Raw genomic sequence first — 20326 nt, 5'->3', positions numbered from 1 at the left:
GCTGAACCCTTCCTCATGGCTCCTCAGAGCAGCTCATTCTAGCACTCAGCAAGACGACACCCTTCCCTCCCTGTGCTTCCCTTCCCTGCTCCCCTTGGCTGCCTCAGGCCCAGGAAATCAACGTTACCACTTTATTACAAAAACTGTGAAAAACCAGGAGGAAATTGCATGACTCTAGATTTTACCCCCTGACAGCATGACTCTCTCACTTCTTGTTTTCTCTCTACCCAGTCTTAGGACTGCCGCTCAAATCCTACTTGGATGCTCAGCCCTTCCCTGATCAGACTCAGAAGCATTTGCACTACAGTTTAGTTCTGAACCCAAATATACTGCCTGCCTTTAATGTTTCTTCCTTTCACATAATGTTCCTGAGAACATTTTTTTTTTTAAATATCCTCATTGGCTCCATTGTTCTGCTATAATAGCTAACACAGTTTCTCTTTCTGCTCACTCCTTTTTTCCCCCCATGAACATTGGTTGAGTACCTGCCATGAGTCAGGTGCATGTTCTGTGGAGACAGTGCTAAGTAACCTCCCCTCTAGGAACCACCAGCTGCTGGGGGAGTCAGATGCCTACTCTGGTGGCCATGCCACAGAAGCGAGGGCTAGGGGAGGCTTGTCTATACTGTCCTAGGAGCACTGAGGGTGGAGAGAACACTTGTGCTTGGCAAGGGGCATGGAAGGCATCTGAGAAGAGGTGACCTTGAAGAAAAAGGAGTTGTTGTCCTGGAAGATAAAGAGAGAACATTCCAGGCAGAGTGAAAGCTCATGCAAAGGCACCGGGGCATAAACAGCTGGGAATGTCTGGGGCCATCACTGGTAATTTGGTGTCACCAGAACATAGAGCACATAGCAAAGTGTCTAGAAACTTGGCTGGGGAGATAACAGTCTCCAGATGACGAGCAGCCCTACGAACCTTCCGAGGAATTCAGCCTTCCATTTGGTGGCCCTGGGGAGTTTTGAGCCGTTTAAAGCAACAGGATAACATGATCTATTGTGTTTTGACTAACATGAGTACTTTTCTTTAACTCTAATTTTGTATTTAATTGAGCTCTCTATTACCTTTCTTTTTTTCTGAAGGCCCATATTATTTTAACCTAAGGTTATTCAGGGGTATATTTATTCTGCTTATTTATTTCCCCAAATCTGTATTGATCCCCACCCCCCTTCCTCCCAACACTCTCCCAGTGGAAACACTGGCAGGAGTTCGGAGACCACGCTTGATGTTCCGCTCTGTGCCAGGCACCGGCGAACAATCCCCCCTCGCTCTTTCATTGACTCCTGATGTGATGACGTAGCGAGTCAGCGAGAGACCGTCAGTCTTGATGCAGGAGCTCCAAAGAAACCTGTAAGAGACAGGCTGGTCTGAATTTGCTGTGCACATCTGGGGCCCACGCCACGAAATAGTCAGTGTCCCCTCAGGCTGAGGCAAATTGGAGGATTGCCATTTGTTTAGCCACTCAGTCTCCCGGAACACTTGACCGTGAGCCCTCTGGTCGACCACGTAATCTAAGGGCCTTCTGCCAGTGCGGCATCCTACACATGAAGCTTGAAGCTGCTTTTAGCATTTTGTTTACATTTCATTTGCACCTTACTGCATTTTCCTTAGGGTCCCTTTAAGAAAGTATTTCCAGAAGAGATTTAATCCGTGTTTTTGTTTTTGTTTTTTTCATGTAGTGGTGAACTTCCTAGTACAGCAGGAACCTGTCTTACTCATGATGGTCCCTCGACCACAGGTTGGCCCATCTCGTCTCAGCCTCAGCTGTGATTTTCATAAGGATTTTCGCCAGCTCATTTTTCCATGAGCTCTCTAGGACAAGAGTTGGAGGGGGAAGGGCCTTGGGGAGCATCGGTCTGCCCGGCATTCCAAGAAAACCCCACTGAGAAGAACAGGACAGGCCAGTATGCCTGCTCATTTTACCTTCCAAACACTCACACAACCTAAGCAAACATATTCAATTCAGAAAGAAAAATGTTTATATGCATTTATGTGTAATATACGCCGTGGGCGAGGGTCTCCAGTGCAAATTCTCCTTCTTTTAGAACGCTGGTTTTTAGCTGAGCCCGTTTCCACCAGAATAAAGGCCACCTGCTCCAGCTTCCCTTGCAGTTAGGAGTACTCATATGACTTTCCCAGCATCCCTCATAGCCAGGTGTGGCTTTTGCTTACATGAGATGGAAACAAAAGTGTTGGGGGAGGTTTGGGAAGAAACACCTTTATAAGGGAAGGTGTGAGTTCCACTAGCCTTCTGCTTTCTTCCACTCTTGGCCTGGAATGTAGACACAATAGCTGGAGCACTAGCAGCCATTTTAGACTTTTGCTGACCTTGAGGATGAAAATCAGTTCTAGGATAGCGAGACAGAAAATGAGGAGCTTAGGTCCCTGAAGACAACATGGGACTGCCAGACTCCCCCTGAACTGCCTAACCTCTGTCTTCTTTTATCTAAAAATGAATGAAATAATGAATGGATGAGCTTCAAGCTTATGTTGATGATGTTTATTGATTTTTTTCCCTGTGCATTCAAACTTAACTCTACACTTTGGAGATGTAGGTCAAAGTGATTGAAGACTATACTCTCCCCCCAGCCCCAATGTATAGCACATGAGAGTCCAAAGCCCTCCACCAAGATACCTGTGAAATCCTGAGCTTGTATTCTCTTGGTCCTTCTGCCTCTGCACCTCCTTTTCTGCTTGTGCCTTCTTAGCTCTGCCTTGCTCTGATCCAAACAGGAAAGTTGTTCCCATTGATTTCCATGAAAATCCATTCAGGATCTGGGCAAAGTATCATTTCACAAATGACACAGCAAACAACTTCCAAATCTACATCAGACCTTTCTATTAGCTCAGTCTTTTGCCACCCCACTTCCCAGCACTTCTCTCTTGGTTTTCCAGCCAGAAAGATCCTGGTGTCTCATCTGTCCTGCTTCTCCCTTCACTCTCATTTCTCTGCTCCTCCCTTCTTCCTTCTGGATTATGTCCAAATTCTTCTGCCTTGCTTATGAAAAGTAGTTCACTCACCACAGCTCCTTCTTCCAAACTTTTATCGGGCTCCCAGCAGACAAAAGAAGTGATACCTAAGAGAATGCACCCTCCTTAGTAGGCTGTGGTTTTAAATGACATACCCCGGCCAGGTGCATATCTCTCAAAATCTCAACACTTGGAAGTGTGTGAATGAGCGGGTGGGGTTTGTGGGGAGTGTTGGGGCACACATCCTGTTGTGTGTCTAGGTTGCACCACTGCAGGGCCACCCATCGCTAGAGGATCATTGGCTTATCTCCTGGTGCACGGCTCTTCCTGCTGGTAGCTGCCAGCATACCTCCGGGAGAGGCATTCCTGGTCTCCATACTCTCGCCCACTGCCCACTCTATGCTTACTACTCACATTACATCACAAGTCTCCCCCACCCCTGCCCGGCCCACCGACAAGGGATAGGACCTGTGGCTGGGCACTCCACTGCAGCTTTCTGAACCCTGACTTTGCATTGTCTTACATGCATTACTAAAATGGAAATCCCTTTCAATGTCCTCAGAAAATGTACAAAGCAAAGCACATTAAAATTCCAATATTACTTGAGAAGGATAATGTTAATTGATTGTTAGCTTTAAATTTATCTAACATTTACTGTTGGGTTTTTTCACTCTCATTGTCTCTTTAATATTAGGAATTTTTCTATAATATTGGCATCATATGACCCATTTCCAGCAACATCAACTAATCCCAGAGAGGTGGATCTGTTGCCCAAAGGCACACAGCTAGGAAGTGGTGAAGCCACGATGAAAATGTAGGTCCCCCCTCCTAAATTCATAACTCTTTTAATTAGCAGATGTGCAGCCTTGTTGTGGATTAATTTACGATTTTCCTGGCACAGAACAGAAAGAGGATTGGGTAAAGCTAGAATAAATCAGCTCTGACAGGGGAGGAGAGGATCAGCAAAGCGTCTGGGGTTGGTGGGTCTGAACCGAGCACCACCGCAGAGAATCCTGGGAAGCCAGAAGCAAAGAGAGGGACCCTTGGTGTCTGGAAGAGGAGAAAGTCAAAGGGAAGATATGCTTTTGTGACAGCACCAGCTTTTACAGTATCTCCTGCCATCCAGGTCATTTTTTTTTTCCTGATTTAAGGGACTTGCTGTGAATGAGATGGTTGAAGACAATGCAGGTCAAAAAATAATCAGGAAGCATATTCAGACAGAACAAACCAGAACCACAGGTGTAGCACTTGGGAATTATAAAGCCTCAGCCTTCTGCTACAGAAACTGTGGTTTGAAACTCCCCAAGTAAAATTACAGAATGCTGCAAGGAAGAAATCTCATTCCCTAAAGCAGATGTGGAGAAAATCCAGATTGGAGCATCTGACAACAGGAGTCCTTTAGAGACATCGTCCAGGGTCCAGCTAGTTATTGTAAATCACGGGCAGATCCAGGGCCCTTCAGCAAGTTGTGCAGAGATCCTAGGTCTTGTGTGCTCAATACTGAACGGACAAAGGCAGCCCTGCTGAGGGAAATGAGAGCTGCCAGCCTGAGGGATGCCTCGAGGAGCCCCCCACCTGGTGACAGGGTTTTGGGGGAGTGCAGGCACATGGGCTTACTTCAGCATTAGTTAGCAAAACTTGCTTCCTGATTTCTGTGTTCCTCTTTTGACCCTGCCCAGTAAGAACTTGATCTTCAAGCATGAAAAGCACTCTGGAAAACCTATCATGTGTCCCTGTGTAACTATGACACACCTGCACAGTGAGGAATGTCCCCCCTGGAAATGGTAAGGGACTTGGTCGGTGCTGCACAGTTAAGCCAGGAATTCCCAGTTTGGCCAGCCCGGAAGCCCGAGCACCCCAGGTTGCCTCAGGGCTCACTGTTCCTTTGTGGCGGGGCGGAAGGGAGGGGGGAGGTAGGGTTGTGGGCAGAACTGCCTGTGTCACATACACATTGACCAAGCCTTAAAACTTGCATTCAGTGTTACACTGAGAGACTCCTCTCACCCTGAGAGGCCTGCTTACAGCTATAAATCTAGACCAAAAGAACCTCAGGAGGCCCAGAACCTGTGCCAAGTGCTCTTCTGGAACCTGCCGAAGATTCCTTCCCAACCCATGGGTTAGCAAACGAGACTGTGCTTTCCTGGAGTGCTGCCTGGCACACAGAAGGCATTCAATAGAAGCTGCCTCCTCCAATCCAGGCCATTTCCCCACACCTTGGCCTGCAACTAGCGCGAGTGTCTTATCGTTCTCTCCAAGGCTGGCCTGGGGAGCAGATTTCATCACGTTCCTGTTGGAGTAATAACCAAAGCTTTGATTTACTAAGCACTCTCTTCTTGCGAAGTATATGGCTTTATAGTTCAATTACATCATCTTTTTTAGTCCTTCCAGCAACCCTGTAGGACAAATATTATTATTATCCCAATATAAGTGAGGAAACTGAAGCATTTAAAGGTTATATGACTGCTATATTACTCAGAAGTAAGCAATAGGTGTGATATTTGAACATGGGTCTTTCTGTCTTTGCAGTATGGGCTCTTATTCATTCCTGGAGAGCTCCTGCCTCTCCAGGAAGTCTCTGGAACTTCTCTAGGCCCTGCCCCATGTGGTAGTCCTGGTGACCTCCAGAGCTTTCCTTGGTCACAGGGTCAGGGAGCTTGAGGACCAGCCTCCAAGGAAGTCACAGGCTCATGGCGACCAAGGTCATCCATGGCATCTGTTGGTCCAACCCTGTCCCGGGACATAAGCAGGGAAACACTCTGTCACGTGATGTCTCTGCTGCAGATTCAGAGAGTTGACAAATTGGCATTTATTAAACTAATGCCTACAAAGAAATCTTCAAACCAAAAAAAGTGGTATTTCCTGCACCCTGGAAAGAATACAACTCTAAAATTCTGCCTGCTATTCTAAATGCTATTCCTTAAGTAAAAGCAGGGGGAGGAGGAGAAGGAGAGCTCTCTACCAAGTCTGATAGCTTTCATAATATTTCATGAATTTTATAATAAGCTTTCCTCAGAGCCTAAACAAGGAGAGTAAAAACTGCAGGATCTTCCAGGCTTATCTAGATTGTGGTACTTTGGCCCAATCCCCTTATCTTGCCTGAGAATGGCATATGACTCTGCTGTATCCTGTTTCAGAACAAAGCACTTAGATGATATGTCTTTTCTCTATGATCCGGTTCAGTTTCCCCCTCCCCACCAGAAAAACAGTATTTGGTTCTCATCTTCAAAACAGAAAATCAGTCTCTTAAAAGTGAACAAATCATCTACAGGTGGAGAATATAAACATGTTTTGAAATTCTGGAGACAAGAGAGGCATCATACACAGCCGAGTAAATATGAAGAGGTTAATTCCAGCACATCCCTTTTCTCATTAGATTTAAAATCCAGCCGAGCTGACTGCCCATTACTGTCTGTATTGCTTGTTTCCTGCACACCAGACTGAAGGTGGAATAAAACTTGACCCTCGGTGGAATAATTCAACTGCTCCAGAGGAAAAGAACTATTTGACCAGAATATCCTTTAGCACCAGAATAAGGAGCTCGATCTCACTATTCAAAATTATTTAGAGGAAAACTAGGTAACTTCTGAATAGAGCAAATTATAATTTCTATAATGCGCAGAAGCTGCTGGTCACATTACTAAAGGGTGCGTGTTTGTGGTTTTTTTTTTTTCTTCAGTTTTAGTTTGGTTTCATTTTGCAAGAGTGAAAGGGGAAGGGCCTCCTAACTACCGCAAGGGACGATTCCAGCAAGCGTCGAGGCTCCCGGTGCTTCTGACTGACTTCAGCTGGCGAGCACAGAAGGGCACGTTGTTGCCGCGGCTGCCACCTGGGCTTGTCTTTTTGCGGCAGGTTTTAACTCAGAAAACCTGCCCACCCGGGACTCCTCGCAGCTCTTTCCAGGCGCAGGCCTCTGGCTCTCTCTCGGGGTTCTGCAGGAGGAGCGAGTGGGTCTGTGAGTGTTTGTTATTTTTCTAGTCCCTTCACACTCATGAAAAGTGTGTAAATGTGAAAGTGTGGGAAGTGTGTGTGTGGGTCTGAGAGAGAACGGAAGAGAAGGGGAGCTAGACCCAGAGCTTCTGTGGCCCCGGCTTCAGCGTCCTTCAGTGGGCAGCCTCTGTAGCCAGGCAGTCCTCTCCTGGTGCACGGGTCGGAGATGAATTCCCTCTGGAATATCCTTTTGGCGACAACTCTCTTCTTACTCCTGCCCCTTCACACGTTGGCCTCTCCAGCCTCCGACGACCAGCCCATCGCCAGATACTCCAAAGGCCATACCTGTCTAGGTAGGTAACGGTTTTGTATATTTCTCAGGTGGACATAACAGTGGGGTCAAATGCTTTGCTTGGGTAATAAATCCCCTATTTAATGACATCAATAGCTATGAATTCCAAGTCGGGTGCCAGTAACCTCACCAACATAGAAAACCTTTGAGCCGGAGCATGAGCGTTCGTTCACACGACTGCACACAAGTACTCTATACAGTTGCTAGTTTGAATTAGTTGTAGAAGCCTTCCACCTCATTGGTGATTGGAATTCTTTTTTCTCTTGGATGGACAACCCTTATAAGAGCCTGAAACTCTTACCACTTTCAGAAGGACAGTGGGCAGCATCGCACAGTAGAAAAAAGACAGCCTTTGACCTCAGACAGCGTCATTCCTGCCGTCTTCTATTGCTCAGGGGGGTCCTGATTCCTCCACTCAGGCTCAGCGGTAGGGGACAGAGTTCTCTCCTTTTCACAGGCAGTGTGGAGGAATTTGTGGCCCTCCCCATTAGCCATGCGTGTTCATTTGGTTTCCTACGCAAATACTCCATGGCCCCAGGGAGTCTGCTGCTGGCTAGGCTGGATGATGGTTCAGCATGCATTTGCCCAGTTCACAACTTCTGGCTAACTCTGCCTGGAGTTGTTGACCTGTCCTCATGGTAAGAAGAAACGGGAGTGCCAGACAAGTCCGGCACGTGATCAACATGGACTCGGCACTGACTGTGCTGAGTCAGGGATGCAGGTGGTTCCAGCCGGGGTCTCGCTGTCGGGACTGGCTCCTTGGAGAAAGAGAAATGTGTGCACAGGGGAGTTTGTTGAAGTGTGCTCTTGGGGAAAACACTGTGAGGAGTAGGGAGGAGGAAAATACAGGCTATGCTACAGACACACACACACCCACCCTCTGTCAATCCCACAGAGAACTCTGGAGCTAAAATGGCTCTTCCACTGGCCTGAGGTAGGTCTAGACCCTGGAACTGCCACACTGAATAGTCACTTGCCATGAACTGACCCCAGTGGGGAGCTCCCTTGGGTGGAGGCAATGCCTGCAGAGGCACTTGGTGAGAGCCCTTAACACGATCAGTCCTGGCAACAGGGAGAGGGAGTATCTCCTAAAGGGAAACGGGGGGTGCTCTAGTTTACAGGGCCAAATGTGGAGTGTGTCTTAGGAAGCAGTAAGGGAAGCTCATTCACAGCTGGTGGTAAGAGGAAGAGCATCACGGAGGAGGCAGGAGAAGAGAAAGGATGCTGGCTGGGCTTCTGCTACTTTCTGATGAAAAACGGGGAGATATGATTTCAAATCCACTGGCACAAGGCACTTTCCTCTATATCCACTCCCCATGTGGTCACTGAATGGCTACCACATGCCAGGCCCTGTGCTCTGAGCTACAGATACAACGGTGAATAACAGTAATTTTTAAAATGCCTCTGTCTTCAGAAATTCACTGTCCAGTTTAAAAAAAAAATGAGAATCTGGACCATAAAGATGACAGTTCTTTAAAATGGAAGACAAACTGGGCGCTTAGTGCACACGGTAATACCCCACTTCCCAGGAACTCTGTTTACCGTGGTGTCCATGGGAGAGCCAGCAGAAAGCCAAGACACACAAGCAAAGGCAGACCATTTCCAAGCAGACAGCTGCTGCCTGCAAGAACCTCATCATATTCCTAAGGTCGCCAGAGGAAGGTGAAAGTATAAGCTGGGAGAAAAGGAAGAGGAGTGGGGTAAAGTTTTAGAATTTTAGAAGCGTTTCTACCCGCGTGTTGCCAAGCAAAGAAGGAAGCTGCAGGGGTCTCAAAGATTCCAGTGCCATTACCTCCCTCTTGAAAGGCGCTGGGCAACAAAAATCTCCTTGAGAAAAGCTAGTCAGGCAGTTGGATTTCTGCTCATCCAATTGAGCAGTAGGGAATCCTCTTTGTTCGGTGCCAGTGATCTTCCTCATCACCATTCCAAAATAAAGTTTTACCTTGTTCATAAAAGTATACACTGTCCTTGATTTATAAAATCGTAATAAAATATTTATAGTCACCTTCTCAACACATGGTAGTAGTCCTGCTTCCCAATTTTCCATGGAGTTCAGTTGAATTAATTGGGTTCCATCGATTTTGATGAAGATGCGCTTTTAGTGTTCGTATTTGTTTCTTACTCATGAAAATTTTTTTGCTACTGGTCTGCAGCCATTCTTGCAGCTTCCCGGCCTTTCTCCATGCTGCCCTCCATCTTTTCTCTGAGTTGCATCTGGGCTAACTGGAGCGGTGCATGGGGAAGGGAAGGGTTCTTCAGCCGCAACAATTACATTTGTAAGTTATTAATTAGGAGACTGCTAACATTTATTGAGCACATATTGTGTAATTAACAGTCTTCCAGAACATTTATATGAACTATCTCATTGAATCATCAAAATGATCTTATGGGATATACATCATCATTATCACCACTTGGCAGGAGAAATAATTAAGACTTAGAGAAATAAGCAACTTGGCCAAGTTCACACAGCCGGTTAAAACTTGCCTTAGATTTCACTGTAAATGTGATTATGTTTGTTTTTTTAAGTGATTAGATTGGGGCAATATATTTCTTCCCCATATTTTTTTTAATTTTATAGCTTTGTTGAGATATAATTCACATTCTATAAAGTTTACCCTTTTTAGGTATAATGCTTATTTAGTATATTCATAAATTGTGTATCGATCACCAATATTTAATCCAAACATTTTTATCATGCTAAAAAGAAACCCAATATTTATTAGCAGTCACTCCCCGTCTCCTTCCTCTTCAGCCCCTAGAAATCACTAATCTCCCTTATGTCTCTATGAACACTTCCTATAAATGGAATGATATGATACATGGCCTTTTGTTATAGGCTTCTTTGACTTAGCACAATGTTTTCAAGGTTCATCCACGTTGTCGCATGCACCAACTTCATTTCTTCTTATGAATGAATGATATATCATTGCCTGCATATGCCTCACCTTGTTTAGTCATTGTTGATAGACATATGGGTTGTTTTCAGTTCTTAGTTATTCTGAATAATTCTGTTACAAATATCCATGTACAGGTTTTTGTGTGGACATTTGTTTTCTTTTCTCTTGGGTATATACCCAGGAGTAGAATTTCCAGGTCATATACTAACTCCATGTTTAACATTTTGAGGACCTTTTCTAGAGCTGCTGCCCTGTTACACATTTCTACCATCAGTGCCAAAGGGTATGATTTTCCCACAGCCTCACCAATACCTTGTTATTACCCATCTTTCTTATTATATTCATCCTAGTGGTTATGGAGTGATACCTCCTTCTAGTTTTGATTTGCATTTCCCAAAATAATTGATGATGTTGAACATCTTTCCATATGCTCATTGACCATTTGCATATCTTCCTTGACAAAATGTCTATTCAAGTCATATGTCCTTTTATTTTTAAGATTTTATTTAAAGAACATAAGTGGAGGAGGGGGGAAGAAGGAGAGAGAGAGAGAGATTCTCCAGCAGACTTGATGCTGAACACGGAGCCAGAGCCTGATGCAGGGCTCAATCCCAAGACCCTGAGATCATGACCTGAGCTGAAATCAAAAGTCAGACCCTTAACTAAATGAGCCATGCAGGCACCCCTCATTCGTCCATTTTTAAATTGGGTTACTGTCTTTTTATTGTTTAATTGTAAAAGTTCTTTATATCATCTAGATATATATCCCTCATCAAATATACAATTTGTAAATATTTTCTCCCATTCTGTAGGGGTTTCTTCACTTTCTTGGTATCCTTGGAAGTGTAAAAGTTTTACATCTTGATGAAGTCCAGTTTATCAAATTTTTTCTTTTGTCTGTTGTACTTTTTATGTCATATCTAAATCCCCTATTTTAAAAAATTTCTGTTTTAACCATTGTCTTCCTATTGTCATATGCCCATCCCCTTATCTTGTTTCCCAGACATTGGATTTTTGGTAAGCCCAAGTACAACTTCCGGGGTTTTAAGTAACAGGAAATAACTGGAGTTGAGCTAGGGTAAGCAAAAAGAAAAAGGAAGAAGCTTTCTTATGAGAATCTCAGGAATGAATCTTAGAACCAAAAGGCAGAAAAATAGGGCTGACTCTGTTTTTCTAAATAATGAGCCAGGATCCAAAAAGTGGCTGCCAGGGTCCCAGGGAGTTCTCCCTGGCCTTTCAGTACTGCCTCCCTCTCTGACCCTACAGACCAGCTGGTTTTACTGCCCTTTGGCCGACGATGGGCTCCCACAGTCCCGAGTTTGCCTGCAATCGTTCAGCGCACCCAGAGATGGACTCTCCTTCTCGTTGTCAATCCAAGAACCTGGGCCAAGTCTTTAGACCGCTGAGTAAGGGGCAGGTGGCAGTGAGGAGAGCTTCCTGTACAGATGTGTTTGTCAGAGTCATGGGGTGAGAAGACAGCTCTCACAGAAGTGGGGTTGCTGTGACTGGAGAGATACTGTAAAAGAAACCACCACAGAAGTTACTGAGTGAGCCAACATCCCTATGTAAACAAACACCTTCAGCTTCAGACCCAGAAGGAGCCTTTGCAGTAGGGACCAACCGGCAGACGTGGAGGGCATAGTCTTAAAGATATTCCAAAATCAAGTGGTGCAAAGCCCTGGTGGCCCTGCTCCTAATTTACCATAATTTGTTTGCACAGAGCTGTACATCCCATTTGATCACTAAGCAAATGCTGATTCTGCTGTGCTTGGATAAGCAGTGCCTCTTTCTGCCACTTTTCAAATGTTATGGAATCAATAATAAGCCATGTTCATTTCTGCAAAACATCCTTTTCTTTACATGGGGGATTTAGGGGCAAAGTAATCTTTATGTTTCTAAATCATTGACATTTTAAATTAATTCATTGAGTTTTGAGTTTTTGTGGGTTTTTTTTTAAGCACTATGTGGGCTCAGGAAGCCTTCTAAAAGATTAAAAAAAAAAAAAAAAACGAAAACAAAACCAAAAATAAAACCCACCTTTCTTCCCCCTCATCCCTGTTGATTAAATATACAAAATGCCGTCAGAGTCCATTAAAACCCCCCTCTCCCCACCCCCCACCCCCGACATCCCACACAGAGTGGTCAAATATGACTTCATAGTTGGGATGATAAAGAGAAAGGGGTAAGTGGTGAGATGACAGTGTCACTGACAAAAACAGGAAAGATTTAGAGCCAGCAGAGAAGTTTGAAAATTTATGATCACAATTTTATATTCAGAAATTTCATTTTCTCTTTTTCTCTGTACCTGAACACTTGTTCCTAAGCCACCACTACTGCCGATTGCGGAAGACATTTCATCTTACCCCTTCTGTGTTTGAATTGAGCGCCCCCCTCCCCCGCCTTTTCAGGGTTCTCTGCCTCTTTCCTCTCTGAGGGTTGGTCTTAGTTCTGAGGGAGGGCTTATGTGCCCCTGTGCCATTTTAGTTCTCGGCCTCTGAGGGCGGGCCTCTGTCCCCAGCCCCCAGAGCTCCCACGCACGGGGTGTCACAGCTGCTACAGCTCCGGGGCTTATCTCAGCCACGTGATCTTCACCGTCACTCACCTGCGGCTCACGTCCGCCTTCCTGGGTCCTCCAGACGGAGCTGCTCTGGTGGGTCCCCCACTGGTTCCCAGATGCAGCTGCAGCCCCCTGCACTTTGTTCCCTACTTTTCACACCTTCTCCTCTCCTAAATTCCCCTACTTTTATTTTTGAATTATCATAGAATTTAACCCCACCCTTAGCACAAATGGTAGGTTTCCGATCCTCTAAATTTTCCCTACATCTGCATTTGCCTTTTCTTCCTGGATTGTTCTGGGGTCACAACTCTGAAGAGAAACACCACAAAGACACTCTAGAGAGAGAGCGCCACAGCTCTCGGCAAAAATCACAAAGTGAGCAAAACCAAAAGAACTCAAGTTAACAGTATACTCTTCTTCAGGAAGAGTACGAACAAGTTTGGGGGAGGAGGGTGAAACGGGACCATGGATCAAACGTACTATGGGAAAGAGGAAAGAAAAGAATGTTACAAAGTATTAAGTGAGTAAAATCCCTGTAAAGTTATGATGTGTCCATCTCTCTATTTATACAGCTATTTATATAACTCTGCCATATGTGAATGAACTGCACGTGCCAATCAAAAGACAAGATCCAACTATATTCTGTCTCCTGGAGACACACTTTAGATTCAAAGACAAATAGGTTGAATGTAAGATAGTTGGAATAAATAAATTATTATCAGACAAAATATACTTTAAGATAGGAAATAATCCTGGGTTGCCTGATTGGCTCAGTCAGTTGGGTGTACAACTCTTGATTTCCACTCAGGTCATGATCTCAGGGTCAGAGGATCAAACCCCACATCAGGCTCTGCCCTGAGTGTGCAGCCTGCTTGGGATTCTCTCTCTCCCTCTCCCTCTGCCTCTCCCCTGCTCACGCTCTCTCTCTCTCTTAAAAAAAAAAAAAAAAAAAAAAAAAAAAGATAGGAAATAATCCTAAGACAAAGAGGTATCTTCCATAATGATAAAGAGGTCAGTATATCAAGAAAGAAGTAACAATTGTTAATATACATACCATTAATAACAAAGCCCCCAAAAAACAAAATACAAAAATTTAAAAAATTAATTAAAAAATTAAAAAAAAAAGTTGAACAATACAGTTGAAAATGTCAGTGCTCCTCCCTCTGTAACTGATAGAACAAGGGGATAAAAAATAAGTAAGGCTATAGAAGACCTGAACAACACTAATGACTAACTTGACCTGACATCTATAAAACACTCCATTCAGCTACAACAAGGTACACATATTTTTTAACTATACATGCCACAGTGTCCATTATAGACCATGTACTAGGCAATAAGACAAGTATCAATCCATTTTTTAAATCTGAAATCATACATTTTTCCAGTTAAATTAGAAATGAAGAATAGGAAGAAATCTAGAAAAAAAAGTCCTATGTGTGCAAGTAAGATAACACACTTCTTTAAAAAAAATAGATAAAAGAGGAAATCATAGGGAAATTAGAAAATTTGGCTTAAATGAAAATACAATATATCAAATTTATGGAATGTAGCTAAATCAGTGCTTAGAGGAGAACTTAAAACTTTAAACACTTATATTACAAGAAAAATCCAAAACTGGCAAAAATCCTTGACAAAATATTAACAAACTGAATCCAGCAACATATAAAATGAATTATACACCATGACCAAGTGGGATTTATCCTAGATATGCACAGTTGTTTTAACATCTGAAAATTAATGGAATATACCGAATTTGTAGAGTAGAGGCTATAACTACATTAGCATCTGAAAGAAATAGAAACATTATTTGACAAAATCTGTCCCCCATCTGTGTCAAAAACCCTCAATAAATTATTAAATAAAAGGGAATTTTCTTAACCTGATAAAGTGCGTCTATGAGAACCCTACTGCTAGCTTCATACTTAATGATGGAAGACTGAATGCTTTCCTCCTAAAATCAGGAACAGAGGAAGGATGTCCACTCTCGCCACTTTCAATTTTTATTGAAAAGTCTTTTCAGTTGAATAAAGAAATAAAAATAATAGAAACCTGCAAGCTGGAAAGGAATAAGTAAAACTGTCTTTATAAGTAAAACTGTCTTTATTTTCAGACAGAGTGATCCTGAATCAAAAATCCTGAGGTATCTACAATAAAATGACTATAATGAGTAGGGAAGTTTAATAAGATTGCAGGATTCAAGATTAATATAAAAACCAATTATATTTGTTTATATTAGTGACAAATTTCCAAGAATTGAAATTAAGGAAACAATTCCATTCACAATATAATAAACAATACCTAGGAATAAATTTAACAAAAGGAATGCAATTACTCTACACTGAAAACTAGAAACCATTGCTGAGAGAAATGAAAGCATGCTTTACAGAAATGGAGAGAAGCATCATGCTAATGGGTTGGAAGACTCAGTGGTGTTAAGATAGCAGTACTCCCCAAATTGACCTATAGACTAAACACAATTCCAATCAGAATCCTAACATCTTTTTTTTTTGGTAAGAATTGGCAAACTGACCCTAAAATTTAATGAAAATACAAAAAACTAGCCAAAAATTTTGAAAACCACTGTTGGAGAAGTGACACTATCCATTTCCCTATTTCAAATCACGCACAATTATTAACTCAAAATTGATCATAGGTCTCAAGGGAAGAGCTAAAACTATGAAACTTCCAGAAGAAAATGTAGAAGAAAATCTTTGTGATCATGGATTCACAGATTCTCAAATATGACACCAAAAGGGCTATACAAAAGGAAAAAATTTATAAATTGCCCATTATTAAATTTAAACATTTTTGCTCTCCAGGAAATGTCATTAGAAAGTGAAAGGAATATTGTGAGATTTTATTGTGAATTATTATTTTACTTAATGTTATTGACAGTGTTCACTTTCAAGATCCCATTTTTTTTTAAATATTTTATTTATTTATTTATTTGACAGAAATAGAGGCAGCCAGCGAGAGAGGGAACACAAGCAGGGGGAGTGGGAGAGGAAGAAGCAGGCTCATAGCGGAGGAGCCTGATGGGGCTCGATCCCAGAACGCTGGGATCACGCCCTGAGCCAAAGGCAGACGCTTAATGACTGAGCCACCCAGGCGCCCCGTCAAAATCCCATATTTTAATATATTTCAGTGTGACTCTTAGAAGCACATAGATTTCAAGGTTCAACTGATGTGGATTATTATCGCTTAGCCAATTAGCAGTGGAATCTCTGCTTGTTTAAAAGGCCTTAGATATGTTGTTTAACTTTTCTGAGCCTCATATTTCTCATCTGTAAAATGGGAAGTAACAATCACATGAGGAGGAGGATTAAATGAGACACAGTTTGCAAAAACAAGAGAGCTGAAAAAAATGAAGGTATTCTAGGAAATGTCATTTCATGTTTTCGTAGAGCTTAGTAAGGTAAAGGGCAACTATTAAAAAGTTTATTCAGTGAGAAAGTATTTGATAAAATACAATCTATTGGATTTTTTTTTTCTAATTTTGAAAGAGTATGTGGCTTTCATAGAGATTTTAGAAAATAAGAAGATTTTTAAAGAATAAAATCAACTGTGGGGTGCCTGGGTGGCTAAGTTGTTTAAATGGCTGACTTTGGCTCAGGTCATGATCTCAGGGTCCTGGGATCCAGCCCTGCATTGAGCCCTATGTCTGACTCTGTGCTCAGCAGGGAGTCTACTTGTCCCTCTTCCCCTCCCCCTTCTCATGCTCTCTCTTTCTCCCTCTCTCTCTCAAATAAATAAATAAAATTTTTTTTTCAAAAAAGAATAAAATCAAACTGTAACCCCAAAACCCAGATGAACACTATTGATATTTTGCTATATTTCCTTTCAAAATTGTCTAGGTATGCATTTATGGATCTTGTTTATTACTTTTGGATCTCGTTTATTATTTTGTTTGATTTCTAAATCTGGATGGCTAAGAAAACAATCTAAAATCAAACACTTTTTTTTCAACAAAACATTTGTAAGAACTTTGGTAGTAGTAAGTCTTTGCTAGCATGTGGAAATTTTTCAAGTTGGTAAGTAGGTTTGTACATAAACACTGTTGGGCATAGTCAAAGATCATCTAGTATTTCTGTATATCCAAATGTCATCTATCTACCTATCTATCCCTCCATCCATCATCAGCCTGTTCGTCTTTCTACTCATCCATCTGTCCATCCACCTACCCACCCACTCACCCATTCATCCGTTTTTCTATCCATCTGTCCTCTATCTCTATTTGAGAATTCAAATACAGAAGTGAAAGGAAAAAATGAAGCCATACATTTTCTGAAATATAATCTGATTAGTTAATGGTTTTAATGATAAGGTCTGACTTGCCATTTCGGATTATACAGAGGACATTTCTCATAAACTGATGAACTAAATCTGCAGCTCCAATTTTGACAAAAATATATGTGAAGTATGCATTAAGATAAAAGATTTTACTTAAAATATTATATAGGCAAAATTGTATTGAAAAGAACAATATTTCAACTTCCCAATTCTTTCTGAGTATATTAAGTTCTAACAAGCTCTCTCTAGGTGAGTTGTAATAGGTATAATTAAAAGAGGAGTCTTAGTAAAACTTTCTCATATTTTAGTATACTTCCCAGACATTGAGAAAAAGAAAGACTCCATTGATTAGGTAACAAACGTTCTTGCAAGTCAGGTCATTTCTAGTTCCTCACTTTCAACACAATTGAAGGGGCACTTAATGGAGTTGTCAGGTGATGGATCATTTGGAATAATTTCCAATGATAGATCACTTTAAGATTTCTGACATTTGGAGTAAAAGAATTGAGAGACATTGCTCTATCAAAAGTCCTTTTACTTAAGTAAACATGTTTTCTCAGCACCTACGTCTTTAAAAATGAAAAATAGGAACAGATGTGATACTGAGCCTTGCCTGTTTACATGAGTAAATACTATTCTTCAGATATAAGTACTAATAAAAAAGGCCAATCATCTCATTAAGAAGTGCAATTCCAATAAAATTTTACTTTCATTACTTAGGAATTGTTTATCAAATTGACAATACATATTGCTTAGAAAAGTTAATTTTACTAATAATGAAAACTCTATCCAGAAGAATTTTTTAATACTTAGAGTTATAGTCACAGGAAATTAAAATTTTCATTTAAATTTTATTCATATTTTAAGTGTTAAGAAGTATAACAGTGCAATCAATAAAATACTTTCAACCATAAAAATACATTGGGATAAAATTCTATAGTGGAAGAAAAATTCAAGAAAGTAGACTTTTTATTGAAATATGAATTCAAGGAGAGGGATTATCAACATAAATTTCTCACTGTGAAAGAAGAGTGTGAGCTTATATTTTTTTTCCAAGGATGTGAGTAGGTATAAATCACTATAGTATTTAGATTCCTTTGGATACATGGAGATTAATGTATGATTTCTACTATAATGTTTACAGTCTGCCTAGAATTATACTCTTTGCAACTATTTAAATTGATATCCATTAATAATACCTTAACATCCACTAAAATGTGGAAGGGGTACATAGCTTTTCAAATTTCCTTTAGGGGGTGCAAAGCAAAAAATTTGAAACCATTGGTCTACATTCTAGACTCTAGAGCATTTGGAGCCCATGCTCTGTGGTCCGCCCTTCAAGGCTCTTCAAGACGGGATCTCTTCCTATCTCTCTCACTCTGTCTTTCCCATGGACATTGGGGCTTGGCCAACTCTTCTCTTTCTCACACCCAAGTCTTTAAAAATGTGACGCCTGTCTTCCTGAAGGTCTTTCCTGCCTTCTTCTGTTGCATGAGGTCCCCCCATTGTCTAACACTCAACTTCTCCAGGAAACTGTCACCAGTGACTCAAGGCAGAGTTAGTTTCTTCCTCCTCTGTGCTTCCAAAGCATTAACAGGTCCCTGTACCATAGTGCTTACAGGCTGCCAGGACTAGACGATCTTTCTATCATCCGGCTTCCCTCCTGGTCTGTGACTTCTCTTACTCACGTTTGTATCCTAAGCCTCTGAGCACATAGCAGGTGCTCATAAGTATGCATTGAATCAATAACGGGATGGGATGGCTCCTGTCCTTGTACTCTCATTTCTTTATTATTAGCTTTTTATATATTTCTAAATTAGCCAAGCCAACCACCCTGCCTCTCTCAGCAGTTTGCTTATTTCTTCTCGCCGCCATTGCTTGCACTCTGCTCAGCCTTGAATGCGCTCAGCCTCTCGCCAGGAAATTGCCCTCTCTCATTGCCAAAGTTCTTGCGGAAGTTCAAAGTTTGGAACTCACCGAGCATTTTCTCATAAAGACGATGTTCTAGGTGATGGTCGGGTTAGGCCATGGAGCCTAATCTGCCCAAATGGAGTGAAAATACCAGCTATCAGCAATCAATCAACCTTCAGCCTAGAAAAGTAAACGCACTATTGATACTGCAATATGTTTCTCAAAGACCAGTTTCTATTTTAAAAAGAGTCATGGAGAATATGTCTTTGCCCTGTGGTCTCAGCAGTTGGAATAGAAACTGACAGGCATTTGTGAAATGCCAACTCTGTTAGACAGCGTGTGCATTTTTATGTGTCGGATCACTTAAGTCTCACAACGCCTTGGCCGGGTGTGTCCAATAGCCTGTACTGAGTTACAATCCACTCCACACTTCCACGACAGTCATTCGTTAGCTTACAATTCTCTGGGCTGGCAATTTGGGGCTGGGCACAGTTGGGGGGGGTTCCTCCCGCTGGTATCCCCTGAGTTCACTCCGGCTGATGTATTCAGCTGGTAGACGGTGGAATGACAGGGGCTGGATGATCTAGAATGGCCTCATTCATAAATCTAGTAGTTGGCAGGCTGTTGGCTGGGGCACCTCGATTTCCCTTCATGTGGCCTCTGCTGCAAGTTGGCTCAAGCTCACAGCTATGAAGTTCTAAGAGGGAAAAGTGGTAGCTGCAAGGCCTCTGGATGCTGGGAAGTAGGTCACCCCTCCTCCTGGGAAGAAATGCAAAACCATCGTGGCCATGCTTAGTGTACCACATAAGTGGGCATTATTATTCCATTTGGTGGGTGCCAAAATCTGGGTTCAGAGAGGTTAACCATCCTGCCAAATACATCAGCTCACAGGATGTGAGTCCAGGTCTGTCTGACCCCCACATTCTACTCTCTCCTGAAATGTAGCTTCTCCCTTCTCTTCCCTCCCTTCCATTCTCTTTTCCTCTCCTAACTACCTCTCCCTCCCTGGGGTGGGTGCTACCATCTCTGGCTTAGTTAGTAATAGCTTAGGAAAACTAGACAGAGAGTAGAATAATTGTGACTGATTATTTTCATACCTTTCTTGCTTATTTCCCTTTCTTTTCACCAGCAAGAGAAAGGCCTGGGATAATGTAAACATGTAAAGCCATGTCCTCTGCTCCCACCCAAACAGGGAAATCTGAGGAGAACAGAATTGAGGGGCACTGTGGGGCCCAAACCTAGGTGTGGCATGTCCCAAACCTGTGCTCTGCCCCTCCCTGGGCCCAAACCAGGAACAAAGGAGTCCGTTTTGATTCTCACTTTTCCTCACACTTCTTTCCTTCACACATCACTTCATTAATAAATTGTATTGGGTAACCCTCCACAATAGATCCCAGATCTGTTTTTCTCTGTCCCCCT

General features: G+C 42.3%; 1 protein-coding gene and 1 long non-coding RNA gene across 2 annotated transcripts in view; one reads left to right on the top strand and one right to left on the bottom strand.

Moving 5' to 3' along the window:
* Positions 1-1210: 1210 nt before the first annotated feature.
* On the bottom strand, positions 1211-3138 carry LOC117800992. The gene is made up of 3 exons (XR_004623260.1): positions 3019-3138; positions 2633-2772; positions 1211-1345 (listed from the first exon to the last, which is right to left on the bottom strand). It is a non-coding gene; the product is annotated as an uncharacterized LOC117800992 (long non-coding RNA).
* Positions 3139-6667: 3529 nt separating this feature from the next.
* The window catches only part of AOAH (acyloxyacyl hydrolase), a 181636-nt gene continuing 167977 nt past the window's right edge, over positions 6668-20326 (top strand). The window contains exon 1 of the mRNA XM_034644821.1: positions 6668-7247. Coding sequence (XP_034500712.1) covers positions 7121-7247 — 127 coding nt within the window. The 5' untranslated portion in view covers positions 6668-7120. The remainder of the gene's footprint in view (positions 7248-20326) is intronic.

Source organism: Ailuropoda melanoleuca, chromosome 1 (assembly GCF_002007445.2).
Source record: "Ailuropoda melanoleuca isolate Jingjing chromosome 1, ASM200744v2, whole genome shotgun sequence".
NCBI lineage: Eukaryota > Metazoa > Chordata > Mammalia > Carnivora > Ursidae > Ailuropoda > Ailuropoda melanoleuca.
The sequence above is the reverse complement of the archived record's forward strand: the minus strand, read 5'-3'. Positions and strand labels throughout refer to the sequence as shown.